The 16,718-nt window shown below is 35.8% G+C and overlaps 1 protein-coding gene across 3 annotated transcripts in view; it reads right to left on the bottom strand.

Moving 5' to 3' along the window:
* Positions 1 to 1,638: 1,638 nt before the first annotated feature.
* Sos (Son of sevenless guanine nucleotide exchange factor) overlaps positions 1,639 to 16,718 on the bottom strand; it is a 41,284-nt gene continuing 26,204 nt past the window's right edge. For all 3 annotated transcript variants that reach the window (XM_022070486.2, XM_087351224.1, XM_087351225.1), the window contains 10 exons: positions 16,101 to 16,208; positions 15,083 to 15,238; positions 14,625 to 14,807; positions 14,017 to 14,134; positions 13,727 to 13,896; positions 11,448 to 11,564; positions 10,765 to 11,017; positions 10,292 to 10,605; positions 9,497 to 9,845; positions 1,639 to 8,276 (listed from right to left, as the gene is read on the bottom strand). In XM_022070486.2, the coding sequence (XP_021926178.2) occupies positions 8,083 to 8,276; positions 9,497 to 9,845; positions 10,292 to 10,605; positions 10,765 to 11,017; positions 11,448 to 11,564; positions 13,727 to 13,896; positions 14,017 to 14,134; positions 14,625 to 14,807; positions 15,083 to 15,238; positions 16,101 to 16,208 (1,962 nt within the window). In that variant the 3' untranslated portion in view covers positions 1,639 to 8,082. The remainder of the gene's footprint in view (positions 8,277 to 9,496; positions 9,846 to 10,291; positions 10,606 to 10,764; positions 11,018 to 11,447; positions 11,565 to 13,726; positions 13,897 to 14,016; positions 14,135 to 14,624; positions 14,808 to 15,082; positions 15,239 to 16,100; positions 16,209 to 16,718) is intronic.

Genomic DNA, 16,718 nt, shown 5'->3' with positions numbered 1-16,718 from the left:
ATTGTTAAAAAAACCTCATGTTTGATTACTTATGGTATGATGGCTTACACACATCATTGCCTAATTATGAGCGCTGAATATTAACAATTTAAACACAAAGTTGAATTTAAGCAATCTGCTCCTCATATTACACAACTTAAGATCATATTTGTTTGTAGTTTTGCAATGACGATTTTTAATATTAAAAATATAAACCACACTACAAGACACTGTATAGCTAACAGGTGTTTCATATTTCCTTTACCAACAATTTGCCCATCTGCATAAATCAATCAGGATCTTTCCACTATCCAATGTTTACCACCATCCTTCCGGTCAAAATCAATCAAAATAAATATGATTAGAGGTTCTCACGTTGGTGAGTATGAAATTCCTCAAACAAAATAATTACCAAGCAATATATCATAAAGTCTGGCAACTTATATGTATCCCATTAAAAATTCACATATTTAAAGGAGTATTTAATTGTGAATTTAAATATGTTAATGCAATAAATGCAGAAAAAGTGAAAATTGAAGCCTTAAAATTATGTAGTAGCCTATGGGAATTACATGCATTTCTTCCCAGTTCTTCACATTAATTTATATTTCTGGATATTCTCTTTCTGCTGTTTAACCAATGCTACAAGTCAAAAGATACGGGAAAATAAAAAAAAATGTTCTCTCTCTGCAGCCATTAAAAATCTACATGACTGTGGTGTATCTTTAAGTTCTGTAACTAAAAGTTACATAGCTATTATGTCCAGTTACTCTATACTGACAACAGTAAATCTATTTAATTATAAAACACCCACTCTTTTGTCTTGGTACTTCAGTCAATAAGTATGGATTCACACATATATTTTTCATAAGATGGTTATTATGGTACCATTATTGTGCCAAATAATTCACTCATAGTGACTACAAACTTCTGTTCATAGCATTTTCATAATACTCTTGCTGTATATAAAATCCTTGTGCATTAATTAACAATAAAATCAAACTGTTCAGTCTTACTTAACTGGTTTTCCTAGTTCCTCCAATGGAGTTTCAAGTAAGAACACCACTGTACATCTGAATTATTAATGCCAGTTCTATCCCTACAAGTGAACTATGCCAAAGGATCAGCAGTGTCAATACTAAATCCACCAGCCAGTAGCATATACCTTCAATTATCATAACCCATTTCCATAAGATCCATCTCAATATATCCTCCATCATCTTTCCCCAGACATTTCCCCCTATAAATTCTGTACACATTTCATGTGTCTGTACTACATGAACTCCTTGGCATACTTGATTTTTATGTATGCAGATTACATTACATATAAACTTAATTCAAAGATTTAAAATTAAATGGGCTTTGTAGAATTTTGTATGGTAGCCAATCTTTAGAAATTCCATGTTCAATTTTAGCATCATTTAAAACAAAGACTATATTAGACCAACATAAATCAAAATATTTACAAAGCAAATTTAAGGGCAGGCCCTCAATACAAAATTTCAAAATATACTGAAGATGTGTGAACAAACTAACATGATCATTCCATTATGTACTCTGCTCAACAGCTACATGAAAGCATTATTGTGAAATGTGTAAGGAAACCTGGACTGGATTTAAGATAGGTACTGGTGTGAAGTTACTGAAACATACAACAGATTAGCCACATTTTGTTCCCTCTCTGTTCAATATATATCTTTTTTTTACATAACTGATTTGATATACACAATATAATTCATTATTGACACATAAAGATTTTTATAAAAAAATTCATAGACTTCACTTTCAATAATTATGCTTCAAAAATCAGAGACTACATTATATTACAGGCCTTTAACTTTCACTGTTTATAGCACTCCATTGGATGACATCTTTTATCAGTAGGAGATACCAAAAAAAATTGAACAATTATCACTCTTAATCAGCATCAAAAGTTCTCTCTTCTCACACATACATACAAACATACCAGAAATCACCTATACAAATACACAACACTAAGTCTGGTTCCTTTTTTTGTGAGAAACGGAATATTTTCTTAAAAGTTTCCACTTCTATCCCATAAACATATATTGTTCCAGACCACAGGGGCAGGGATGGCATAATATAATCAGTATTTACACTTTAACACTGTGTAGGGGATAGGCATGACTTGAATCACTCAACACAGCATTACATTTCATTGTAGTACCTTCAACTCCCTGCACTCATGACCTGGTTTTCATTATTTACAAAGGCTAGTATCTACATTCTGTCATCAGTTTCCTCACTAGAATTACAATATTTACATTCATTATCTACAATCCACAACAGCTGTCACTCAAACTGTCTTTGGACTGCCAACCTTCTGTTCTGCTGTAAATTCAGAATTCTACACAGAAGACCTGGTTAATGTTGCTGCCTGGATGGCTAACAAATAGCAATAATTTTGTCTGGATGATGACACTAGGATGTCATTGTGAGAAAGGATGAAACAAGGAGCCTGGAGGAAGTTGGGTTGACTAGTACAGGTACAAAACCTAGTTACAATACTTAACGTATGTTACAGTCACTTGTATTTCAAGCTGTTACCCATTGTCAACAGATACCATATCATTTTGAGTGTTGCAAACTATACCTGTAATTTTAAAACATATGTAATGTTAATTAATTAATATATGGTGGCTATACTGTTCAAAATGACACCTGAAACTACATATTAAATGTGCCAATTCTTCTTGTGGATATCTTTACTAAAGAAAAATTCATATAGAAAAACAGACAATGGTTCAAATTACCTTTTCTATGTACATACATAATATATCTTTATGGAGCAGGAGTGGGAGGCAGAGGAATTCCTTAACAGATTGTATATACAATAGATTTTGCACAATTATTTGCTGCTTTTGGGCATAGCTCACAATAATGTTCATGCAACAAAACCAAGATGACGTTTAAACAAATTATTCACCTTGGCACATTAACTAAAAAATATATATTTATGTAACAAAAACAGAATAATGTTCATGCAATTATTTTCTTTGTCCCGCGCCGGAGCCGCGCAGTCTGAGGCATCATGCTTTGGACCGATGATACGGAATGCGCGCTGGTTTGAGTTTCGGGGAAAGAAATTTCTCACGAGATTTTCGACCTGTGTATGGGACCGGTGCCACCCCAGCATCATGAGGAATTGGGGGAGTTACAATGGGTAGTGTAATCTGGTCATGAAAACTAGCAATGGCTGGGGGTTCGTCGTGCTGACCACACATCACCCTTTATCTGGTTGGATGATCGTTCACCTCTGCTTAGGTATGTGAACGTGGGGCCAGCAGCCAACTAGTCGGCTTTGGCTCTCAGATGGCTGTTACACCACAGATTATTATTATTTTCTTTTGGGTATGGATATGTTCAAGCACAAAACCCAAAGAATGTTGTAACTTAAGCTAATTATTCACAATGGGGAATGCCTTATGAAAAAGTTTAAGCAACAAAAAGCCAAGAAATATGGATTATTTATTGATGATTATTAACTCCTTGAGCCAGGAATCTGTGGATGTACTTGTAAGCATTTATATGGATCTATTTGAGACAATCCATGAATGCATTCCAAAATAAATGTCCTTTGGCACATTTAAAAGAACTTTCATCTAACAACATGAAATGTGTATATTCAAACATTCATTTAATTTACAACTGGTTAAGTGGGTTCTTTGTCACCACATAATGCCAAACTGTCAGGTTGCAGATGGAGGAAAAGGCAACCAGACATGGAGGGTACCTGAGAGTATACTGAAAAAGCAGTTGTGGATCGATGGCAAGGGGTGGTTCTCCATTTTGGGGGTTGTTAACAACTCCTACAACATCAACCATAACAAACAGCATGTTATGAAATACTGCACAAGGCCTTAGATTTGTGGAGATTTTGACTAGCTGAGTGATTGTCAGATTCTGAAGGACCCATCTGTATGGAGTTCATTATTTCACAGATTTTGTTTTTCTTTGTAATGATAACCTTATCTTTTAAATGCCTCATATGAACTCAACATATATTAGTATACAACACTCAGCGGAAAAAAAACATGATTAAAATAATTCAAATTATGTGAGCAATTAACACACTTTGAAAATAAAGGCTCAAAAATTTACCAGAACAGTAGACATGGATTTGAACACTATACCTTTCTATTTCCTTCTAAGAACTAAATACTAAAAAGAGTATCCAATGTCCTGTACTGATATTTAAATATTAAGGCAGCTATGTATCTTAATTGACAGATGTGAGGAAACATTAAAAAAATCATTATATTTCATAGTCCCACAACAATTAACCAACAATAAGGCAATAATAAATTAAAATACTCATAAAATCAAACAAACAAGAACAAAAATTATTTGAATTATAATGTGGAAATGAACTGACTTAGTGATCATTTGCTGGTAAACTATACACTGGTGGAACAGCTATCCTGGCATATTTTTATGTCATACTTAGAAAATAAATGCGGAATGGGTGTTACATATTTAATTTTCTTTCATATGTTGTTCTATTATCAAACACCATCTTATTTTGTATTCTAGTTTATGCTAGGAAAGAGATAGGGGGCTTAAAATTCACACCATTACAATTTCTAGCAGAGTTAAGACATCTGTATCTAGGGTAATCAATTATTAACTCATCCATCCAGGAAATATTTGAGAAAAACAATGCATTTGACAACTGCAGCAATATACAAAAACTCAATGTTTTGCCATTTCAGAGTAAAAACCAAACTATGCCATGCCATAGCACAGGCAATTAGTTGCCAGCTTCCAGCCACAGAGGTCTGGGTTTACTCCTAGGGCAGTCCATGTGGGATTTGTGGTACACAAACTGGCACTGTGACACATTTTCTCGAGTTTTTGCTTTTCCCGTCAATATTTCACCATTGCTCCATATTCACTCGTGTACCATCTGGGATTAACAGCCACAGAAAAACAGAGATACAATCTCATCCCATAATAACAATAAAAAAGATCACACTAGCTTTCACAGTATATCTTGAAACACAGCGATTCCCTCTGATCAAGTTTGTTCTCTTGTATGCATACACAAGAGTTGTATGGTGCAGTATATTTTACAACTGCGTAGTAGAATTCGATACAATGCACCTGTACATTGTGAGGCCAAGAAACAGGTAAAACACTGAAAGTTTTAGAACTATCATGAAACATTATGAAATTGTCAGAGTGAGGTAGATGTTTCTGCTTGTTATTACAGTGATCCTTACGTGAACAACTCAGAAAATAAGGAAATCACAGAAGAAATAGTGGGTGAAGCAACAAAAAAGATTGGGAGAACAGAGAGTGAACGACAATGGAAAAACTTGATGATTCTTACAGTCCTAATTTCCTCAAAACAATGGTTCCACCAAGTCTGTCTCAACAGCATTAAAGGCATACAAGCTAAATTTTGGACCCTATAGACTGAAGAAAAACATATCTCTAGATAAATCCAAAATTATGTTAAGGAGACTGAGATTCTATATGCCTTTAAAGGTTGCTAAGTTCATTATAAAATCCTCTAAACTTTATGGTTTGCATACAGAATGCCTAAGGAAATTTGCAGTATGCAGTGGAAATACAACAGATCTAACAATTATCAGTGTTATCCTAGCTAAAAGTCTAAACACAAGTATGGGAGTTGTAAAATGTTTGGAATCACTATTTGGACATGGACACAAATTTTGGAAATACAATTCTACAACTAGCCAGATCTCTATACTCTTTGAAAGAAAAATGGTACTGTAACTGCAGGAAAATGTGCCTAAACTTGTAGGAGGGGCAAAGCTGAAAGACGGTAAAACAAGTTGTTATTTATATTCAAAAAGTGATGAAATGGATGGGAGAGGAGGAAAAAAAGCCAGTATATATTCACAACCATATTTCAGTGATACAATGATTACGATTTCCAAGTGAGGAAACTAAAGATGTAAGTGGTATAAATGAGTGTTACTCATATATGGGATGGACTGATTTGAAGGATCATAAATTGCAGCCATATGCACTTGGAAAAGAATCAAAAATGGAACACACAACTCAAGAGGTAACTGTACATTTCTACAAAGATTCAGTGCTGTACTGAGAAAACCAAAACATGAAGAAACTAGACCACCTCAATGTGTGCTGGATTTCATCCAACTTTTTTAACCACAACATTTCAGAAGTTCATTCTACTTCTGTCTTTAGGTGACCAGTGGGAAGGTAAACACCTACTCTGAAGATTTGTCTTCTGAGTTGTTGCGCTGTGTAGTCTGGTCGATGTTAACCAACGTTTCAGAGGTCATACTGGCCCACCCACCCTATTGGCATATTCATTGCCCTGATGACAGAGGCAGTATGACCTCTGAAACATTGGTTAACATCGACCAGACTACACAGCGCTGTGAAAACCTCAAATCTTACAAACACCTACTCTGTTGGGCCTCCTGGCTGAGCTAGTTTTAACCAAACAGCATCAATTTACAGACTTATTATGAGATATGTGACAACTGCCTGAAAAAGACAGGACACAGCTTGTAATAACGTGAGTCTCCACACGGGACAGTGTGCCAGGACACAATGGAATATGTAAGTAAAACATTTTATAGCTCTTACAGGTTCAGAATTAGGCCTACTGTATTCTCAACTGCACAGGATGTTCTCCTGTACATAAGACCAAAATTGCATGCTTACAAGTGTTAGTTGGTCTGTAAGATAATGTAAACAAATCAAGAATCAATAAGACTGTTTGCCTTACAAATGGTTTCTTACTTTGAAAAGAACAAGACATTCCTTGATAGAATTTGCAATGCTTCACATGTGTGGAACCAAATGTCAGAGCTGAGTGGTTAGCCCTCCTGCTTTGTATTTGAACATCCTGGGTTCAAATCTTGGGTAGTAGATTAAAGTACACCATGACTGCTTCCTTCCATATACTTTCCAATTCATAACTCAGTGATCATCGTATCATTCACCTCTATATAGTCAGAGCTTCTGACAAAGTTATTAAACACGCCAAAAATAAATTGAACTAACAACAGACACAACTGGTGTGTGTGTGTGTGAAAGAAAGAAAATATAATGAAGATACTGTACATAAGCATGATTACAATTTATTTTAATCCAAGTGGACCACACAATGATCCTGGGTAAATCACGCCATGTTCAATTAATCCTTTCTTTTTTTAAAGAGCCTACAACAAAAACTATCTTCAATGGAGAACACTGCTCTGCACCATGTATGTGCTGGAAGTGTTCCAATAGATGGTGCACCACCTCACTACTTCCCTCGCATTCACACTTTTTGGACAGCAGCTTTCTTGATCAATAGATTGAGTGAACCTTAATCCAAGATAGAACACTTAGATATACAAATACTGGAAGTTTACTGCAACTGGTATCTGTTTTGATAAAAAACTGCAGTTCTGTTTCTGCAATAATTCATTTCAAAATTGCAACACTTAATAATTAAACTTCTCATAGTGCTCTGAAAATAACTGAACAGGGTAAGAAATGTCCCAAATCTTAACCCTTTATCATACTTAATGCATTAAGCCACAGTAAAATTAAAAGTTGTTGAAGTCTCCTTCTGTACTTAATTTAGTACATAAAGGGCACTTAAACCTTTAAAGCCCAATGAGAACTATCTGTACCACCTGCTTTAATAATCATTGACTCTGAATTATGTATTTACGGATTTTGTATGCTGCTTAGTGACAGCAGCAATAATTTCCTCAAATGCCATTAGCCACTTGACATTTATAATGATGAAGTGTTGTTTTCCTTCGTGGTATGGACTGAATTCTTAAATATTATTTAGACAAACTTCAGCTTTAAAGAGTTAAATTAACTAGTAAGATAACATCAGGAAAGAGTGAATTTAAATAGCACGGCAAAGGATAAAACTATACCAGGTAATACAGCCTGGTCAAAATGATATGGTATAAGTTTTCCATTAGGTTTTAGCTGAATGAAGGCAGGAACATATCAATATGGATTCTGTGCTATAGCATGGGGTTTTAGGAACAGTGATTACCTAATGTAACAGCCACAGTTACATGAGAGTTGGTAGGAGAGGGAGTAACGATGCAAAAGGAAATTATGGTTTCACTAGCTCTGACTGCCGTTGAATTGGAACACCGCTGGAGGTGGAGGGGCATGCGAATGAGCAGTTGCAGGGGGTGGCAATGGTTTACTGCTGATGAATGGTTTTGGTGGAAGTTTGGGTGTTGTGTTGCTGTGATTATCCACAAAGAATGCATCTTGATGAAAACAAACGCCAGTCTTGTGCCCACCACATGACACTGAAAACAAATTACATCACACAAATTAAGAATGAGAAGTTAAAAGGTAAAACTTAGGATGTTATTTTCCTTTAAAAGCTTCAATCTCTATAATAAGTATAGCAGAAACTATAAATTAACAATCTATTTTAGCACAATTTCCACCAGCACAAACTCCCATTACACCAAGTTTTGTCAATTATAAAACTTTTTGTGCAGCCACCATGTTTGTAATTGTTAACATATGAAAATGTTAAACACTATATGTATAGGTAATTTTGTGATCTATTCACATACAAAATTTTACATCACTCCAATGGTTCATTAACTCGTATATTACCAGCAAACAGAAAGCTAAATAGAGATTTGTGCATATACATTCTACAAAAGAGTATCTTGAAAAAGCTGCATGTTTCTTGCAGATCTAGTACTAGACAATATTTTAGGACCACACATTAAGCAAAGTTAGTGTTGCTCCTGCCTTGGAAGTTCACATGACCATTATGTTGATATTACTGATGGCAACAACAGCAGCAGCAGCAGCAACAACAACAACAACAACAACAATAATAATAATAAGCGCGCGCACACAGAGGTGTGGTGGCACGTAGTAAGCACAATATTCAACATCGAGTTTGACATAAGTTTGTTTGTGGTTTATTTAATGACACTTTTTCAGTAGCTCAGACTATACAGTGTTGAATGAGAGGATGATAGTGAATTGGAAAGGATGTGGAAGGAAATGGTCATGGCCTAATGTAAGGTACTATCCCAGCATTTGAAAATCTGTCAACTGGTTGAAAGTTATTGTGGGGGACACACATAAACATGATGTCATAAGCCAATCTTTTGCTAAGAAATAAGAAAAACAAGTTAAAAATTTAACGTTTAATTTAGCTGATATTTTTATGCACTAAAAGGAATCCTACTGCTGTCCACATGTATGTTCATACCACTGCATCCTTTTGGTCAACATTTTAGGATTCATAACTGTCTTCTGCATTGTTACAGTAAACAACAATTTACAATCATCTTAAAACCTTGCATACAGTGCAGTGTATTGATATATAAGATCATGCATACAAACAAAACTGTTTACACATTAATGTGTAAAGAGTTTTGTATGCATGATTTTATAATTCACAATCACCTTCTTAATTAACATACTGCAGAAGATAGACTGACATCTGAAGTGCATCTGAGATCACTTATTCAACAGCTGTTCTTACATACTATCTTACCTGAAGAATGGGGAAAGCAGGTAGTTGAAGTTGTAAAAATAGGCCCATTTACAGACATGTGTCTTCTTGTAGGGATTGGTGCGGTTGTGCACGTGTTTCCACTAGCACAACAACAAGGTACCAATGACTGAGATGAAATGAGATGCATGTCCAATGCTGAGTTCCGCCTTAGCAGAGGAGATACTGAAGAGTTGTTTAAGGTAGCACTGAGATCACGTGACTGTGAAGGCAGAATACGAGGCATTGTTCCTGATACAATGGAGAATCCTCCCACATCACGTCGAGGTGGAAGGGGTGGAGGAGACAGGTCTCTTGGGGGAAGCATGGGTGCATCAGGAGCTTGGCGAACCTGTAAAGAATGTTAGTAGTTATTGTAAGACAAAACTGCAACTACTGTTAACAATTACAGCTCAGAAAGCAAGTAACTTGTGTTATTTCAGGTTCTTATGGTGGCAAGTATGAGGATGGCTGCCTTCTGGGTTTTCTACTGTGTAGTATGGTATAAGTTTACAGTTTTTCAGAGATACTTGCTGCCACCATCACCCTAATGACTAATACCAGACTGTATGACACAACAACCCAGAAGACAGTTACCTTCATGTAACTTCTCATTTTTATTTCATAAAACTACAGATATCATTTTTTAAATTGTACTGGGTGACTTTCAGTGACCAAAACTTCACAATAAGTATGAAGACTGGCTGATTACTTTTAAAAAGTTGTACATGATACACAATTTTAATATACTGCTTTCTCCATCAGAAAAAAAAACCCATCAAAATACATTATGGTTACCTGCTGCAGAGGATTGCCATCCCCAAGTGATGATTCTCTTGGGCGGCGAGGAGGTAGAGGGGGAGGTGGACGTGGATTAGGAAGTGGGGCAGGTGGAGGAGGCATGGCTGTAACTGAGGTAGTGGTTACAGGGGGTGGGCATGGGGATGGTGAAGAGAAACCAATCTGACCACCTCCAGCTACTTGTTGTGATGAAATGGTTGGAGACGTTGCTGGAGAGCTGGCAGCAGAGTTCAGCACCAATGATGTAGCAATTCCAGAGACTATACTACTTGCTGCTGATTGAATAGGACCAGGTGATTGGTTTCCTGAAGCTGCAAACATTACATCATCAGTTTCAGCATAAAGAATGAGAACAAATATTTATTAAACTATAACAGTTAATGTGACACTGCATTTAAAAAAAATACTGTGCTAATTTGAATACATCGACATTGTCACAAGATCTTTAAAATAGCTAAACTATAACTAACCTGCAGGTCCAATGAGAATTGGTGCAAAGACACTGAAGTCAGAGGAATGACCATGGTATGGAGGTGTGTGGGGTGCTGACACTGTAAGTGGTGTCCTTGGAGTTTCCTCCCCATCCTCCGGCAATCGAATGGTTGATTGGAATATGGGACGTTCTCCCATAGAAGGAAGGGGGCCAGGAGGATGGTTGCGTCCTGGTAAGTTACGTGGCTTTATACCAGGTGACTTGAGGTTCAAATCTGGCCACTTACGGGGCTGGAAATGAGATACCTTCATAAACTCAAAAGTTAAATTGCAAAATATGTTGTAACATATATTTATGTAAGCAAAGATATTCATCAACAACAGGAAAATTCAAAGTGTAAACTCATCTTTAGTAAATTTCTTAAGACAGCAAACACAATGTTCACACTTACTGTGAATATACATTAAAACAAGGCAATATGCTGCAAAGCATATTAAGAGGCTAGATGGAACCATAAAAGAATAATTATATAATTAATTATTAATGTACAAGCATAATTTCAATATTTAATGAGACTGATTAGTGAACACAGTTAAATGTCAAAGAGCTATCTAACAACACTTATTCACTTATCTTTTCAAAGTAGTCTTAAGGTTCCAAGGCCATGCTATGTCACTTTAATAAAACCTTATAGTTACACCATCAATCTGGGCAACTTACAAATCTGGGAGGCTGACGGCATCCTCTAGGTTCCACTTCAAGTGATTTGTTATACAAGTAGTTACTGATATCTGTGTCCTTCTGATCCTCAAATGGATTTAGATTTTCTAGGAAATGCTGAAACAAGATTATGATTTTATGAGATAAATGAAGTTTTTAAAATATCACTGAATAAGCTGCTCTAACAGATGTTATTTCAGTCAGTTCAACATAAATTCCCAGAAAGAACTTATGATGCCTACCTTTCTTTAAATGAATCCATCTATATACTTTGTACATAGTCTAGCATGAATGATAAATAAAGTAGTGTAAAAATGCCTACTGAAATTCAATGGGGAACAATTTCTTTCACATCTTCAGCACTTGCCCTGTTTCCTGCTTTCCTTTACTCCTTTAGTATTTCTATGCCCTTCCTCCTTTCCCATTCTCTTCATGTGTCTATCACTCCTCTCCCTGATGAGACCATTTTGTGGGTTGTAGCGCCATGCAGTCTGGTAGAAGCTTGCCCACATTTCAGAAATCCTGCCCTAAGGCCCTCTGAAATGTTCGTGAAGTTCTACCAGACTACATGGAGCTACAACCCAGAAGACAGCCATCTCTGTACTCACTGCTGAGAGATTCTCCAATCCTACTCCTCTTCCTCTTTCACCATTCCTGTATCCCTTTCATACATATATCTCCTTCCATCATTTCTCCACATTCCTTTACCATTAATTAAATTTATGCATCCTATCACCATTCCTCTCCCCATTTCTTCCTTTCCTTCATCCCTTTTGTAGATTTATCTCTTTCACCCCACAACACATTACAGAAGAATAACAAAAAATATGCTGTACTACATGTTACATTCTTTTACCACTTTCTGTGAGGTCCTTGCACATTTAAATAGTGTGCAACCGAGCATGAAAACATGAAACTGTGTTAAAAAGCAGATAATTATTAAACAACTTAGTAAACTATTTCTGACACTACATGAAAATTTGAACACAACTATACAGTTTCACATCAACATCATCATCATCATCATCTTGTTTGTAATAATGTAATTTTTCTTCTTTTCAAAATTTGTCTGTGCATTTGTGTTCTACCTACCTACCTACAAAATATCACATTCCCACATGCAAACAGTTATTTCCATAAGAGAAAAAGCAATATACAGATTTTATGTTTCTCGTATGTTGCTATTTTACATTGTGCCAAAAAAGAATTTAACAAAACTTACACACATTTTTAGGATATTTTATAATACAAAATCTTATCAAAATATGTCAACAGACTGAAAACACATAAATGTCCAGCAAAACCCTTATGTAAAGTGACCCTATTACTCATAACAAAAATTATGTTTTTGAAGTTTCATCAACATTTGTCAAAGGACTCATGGCAATCATGATGAAACTAATGGGAGGTGTCTAAACACTCATAAAAATACACATACAACAAAAGCACTTATGGGATGATAAAGGACAAACACTGGATACAAGTAACTATGAAGTATCATTGATGCAGGGTATCTAGAGCCTGACTTAGTATGAAGTGAATGTGCATACACCCACATTTATGACAAACTCACTTCAGGAAGATCAAATTCAGAGACTTCAAGAACAAAAATTCACATCCTGGCCATGAGAAATATCCATATGCTTGATGCTGTCAAGGACAAGCTAGGTCTTAAGGTCCCTGGAATATACTGTATTCCCTGCAAATGCAGTAAGGTTTATGTTGGACAAACTGGCAGAACCATCGAGACCAGATGTAAAGAACACAAGAGACAAATACGTCTTGGTCAGTCAGGTCTGCTGTGGCAGAACACAGCATCGAAGTGGGAAACAACATCGACTTTGACATCACAGTTCAGAGTAAAACAACAGGATATATGGACTGCCTGATAAAAGAAGCAATACAGATCAACCTGCATCCCAGTAACTTTAATTGGGATGGAGGCTACACTCTGAGTCGAACGTGGTATCCAGTAACAAAAATGCTCAAGCAATCTGGGCTAAACACTAATAGAAATCAGGGCCACACAGCACGAGCTCTTGACTCTGCTCACCAGTTGTGACTGGCTAAGGTCCAGCCATGAGCACTGGCTGGGCAGGTGTAAGTGGGAGACAACTGCAGCATCCAGTCACAACAGAACCCTGATGATGGGGACAGTGATAGTCCCTGAAATGTCAGTTTTGTCTTTTAACCATTTGACACTCTGATTGCCCGAGAAGATTTTGTGGTGTGTCATCACTGCCCTACATGTTTTCAATTCAAAAGGACTTGTTACTTACCCGTATTTTAGAGTGAACACTGAGACAATATGGCTGGTTCTGGTACTGCTGAATCTCTCCTGTGATCTCTGCCACCTTGCGTCTTTTACTGAAGTTGATGAGTTCAGGGGAGTTGGGCAGGTAGTCTGGGTTGCCCTCCTCAATGTGTAGGATATTGGTCAGGTACATGCCTAAGAGAAGGGTGCATAAACAGGGGTGAAATTACATAAAACTGTACGTACTATCATGGTACATGCATACCGAGTGTGCATCAAAAACTACAGTTGAAGATTTAAAAAAGAAATACTCACCAAAGAAAGGAACGCAGGGTGGGTTAATAGAACGAAGTTTCTCTTGATATTTACGAAAATGATCACTGTTCAATTCCCTTGCTTCTTCAAGAGCCTTTTCCAGTCTTTCAGGTAATTTCTGAATCAAGATTAAAATGTGTTATTTATAATCCACATTGCACATTTGTACCAGTAATATATTTTATTACCATTTACATGCATTATTGGAGAAGTCAGCCAACCTCAATGCATTATAATTGAACAATTATGTAAAAAAATTACATGTAAAAACAATTTAAAGATGACCTATTAGGTCAAAATACGGTGTAAATAAAATGCAAGGCCTATTATAAGTTGTCTACAGGGAAAACAAACTATAATTACAGGGAGTGGATGTCAAATGAAAACTACTTTTAAATTTAAAAACACTAAATGGATATACCACTGTTTCTAGAATTATGAAAAAAGTTTCTATATGCCAATTTTATTTAACAATGCTTTATCAGCTGCACAGTTTATATAAGTGAATGACAGAATGTGCACATTTCTGCTCGATAGAACTAAGTGGGTTCAAGAGTTACTCATCTTGATATGATGGTTAAAAGAAATCTAAACTTTCAATGGTATACCTGCGAGGAACATTTCAGTCGGAAGACAGAGGCTGAACCCATGGCTGAAACAACTGCTAGGACACCATTGAAGTTGTTCAGGTCTTGCAGCACCATCATAATTTCTATAATCCGAGACATTATTGCCACTCGCTCCTCAAAATTCTCTGCTTCCACTATATTTTTCTCTAACCATCGAGTGAACTGTGAACAAATATTGGTATATTTAATAAACTGTTGGTTACCATGCTATGCATGAGACATCTCATTCAAAAACATTGCTTCCCAGGTGTTAATTTATTTCTTATTTGAGAACATCAGAGAAAGAAACCTCTCTCAAAATCTCAAAACACATGTGGTTTTTTAACAATAATAATTATTATATGTCATCAAACAAAAATTCTGTGTGAAAAGGGTTAAAATCTATATTCTGCAATAAGACATAAAACAAACCATCAATCATGTATGTAAGGACTTACATTGGTAGTATGTTTAATCATACGAAGCAAGTTGGGGGAAGTTTGTTCTTTGTTCTTCTTGGTCCACACACTTCCAACCAACTCTGAAGGTTTCACAGCCCTATATAGTTCAAACTCCAGCAGTGTTAGCTGTCTGGCTATTTCAATTGGATGCAGCTACAAACACAATACAGTACATTATGTACCTATACTACTTACATAAATACTAGCTACACCTGAATGTGGGCAAAAACATTTGGTAATATGAAATACAGGGTGGACCATGAATGAGATAACCTGAATGCACTCTGCCACCAGTGGCAGACCCATAAAACTGACCTAGTATCATATACCAGAAATATATAGTTTTCAAAATAATTCAAATTTAACAGTGTATACATATATGACATAGTGCAGATGTATATTGAACTAAAATTCCTAAAAGCAGAAATAGTGCAGTAAAGGTAGAGAAATAATATTCATCTCAAATCTAAATACTTCATTACACTAACATTACTGGTGACAAGCTATAGCAATAAACAAATACAACTGATATTTGAAGTTTAGGAGTTAAACCTATTTTGACAGATATCATATAAATTTAATGATATGAAGTAGAAATAAACTGTAATAAGATCTGCATGAGCAATAAATATCCCAGTCCAGTGAGGTATGTAAAATTACAAAGAACACATCCGGAAAATGTGTGTTCTCCAAATGGAGTACAGCTCTTCTTATGATAACAAATTCAACAGTGTCCTTAAATCTTTAAATGTTCATAAAAATACAGAATTCAGTACAGTGTTAGCCAATAATTGCTCAATTGTAAGCACTTCTCACACAATATTTGACCTATACACTTGTCATTAAAAGATTCGTACATTTAAAATTAAAACACAAACTATACCTGCCATCCGTCATGAACAGCCTAACTACATCATCTAACAACTAAGAAGGATTAACTTTACAGCATGCTTTACATTTGCAAAATTTTTCCATCTGATTTATATAACCCAAATTTAATTTTACTCAGTCTTACTGTAAGAACGGTCCATTCCTCTTCTGGACAGCATATATGCCATTCAATGGGTGGAGGTGAACGGCCAAAATTAAATGTTATCTCTCGCTGCAGCTCATTAGGATCGGACTGAAATTACAGTAATCAAATTGTTTAAAATACTGTCTAACCGTCAACTGTAAAGTGTACACATATGGGATAGACTTTTTAAATACAAACTTAATTTAATAAGTCACTATACCTTAAGACAATGAATCCTAATTCTTTATCATAACACACTCTTATCACAGAAAACAGTATTTAATCCATCAACTGTAAATCATCTTTCTATACTTCATAATGGAATACATTCCCGCTGAACCAAGACGGCTCCACAATTCCATACAGTTCGCAATACTACTAACCAACTTTAAATCCTAAATGTTCCAGGCTTCAAGGAGTTGAATTTTGCTTCACAGTGCCATGTATATTCATGTTTAAATCTTTTGCTTCTTGAATGCTTGTTTTAATGAGGCTAAGGAGATTTAATGTTACTCCAACATACCATTTGTTTAGTATACTTTAATTTACTTTCCAATAGGAATTCGTTATATATCAGTTGCTGCATGTAGGTCAATAAATTATTGTTGTAACATTTTC

The sequence above is a fragment of the Zootermopsis nevadensis genome, unplaced genomic scaffold, assembly GCF_977971745.1.
Source record: "Zootermopsis nevadensis isolate Lab colony 2312 unplaced genomic scaffold, Znev_1.0 Znev_ptg000018l, whole genome shotgun sequence".
NCBI classification, from domain to species: Eukaryota; Metazoa; Arthropoda; class Insecta; order Blattodea; family Termopsidae; genus Zootermopsis; species Zootermopsis nevadensis.
Note: the sequence above shows the minus strand (reverse complement) of the source record. Positions and strands in the feature narration are given on the sequence as shown.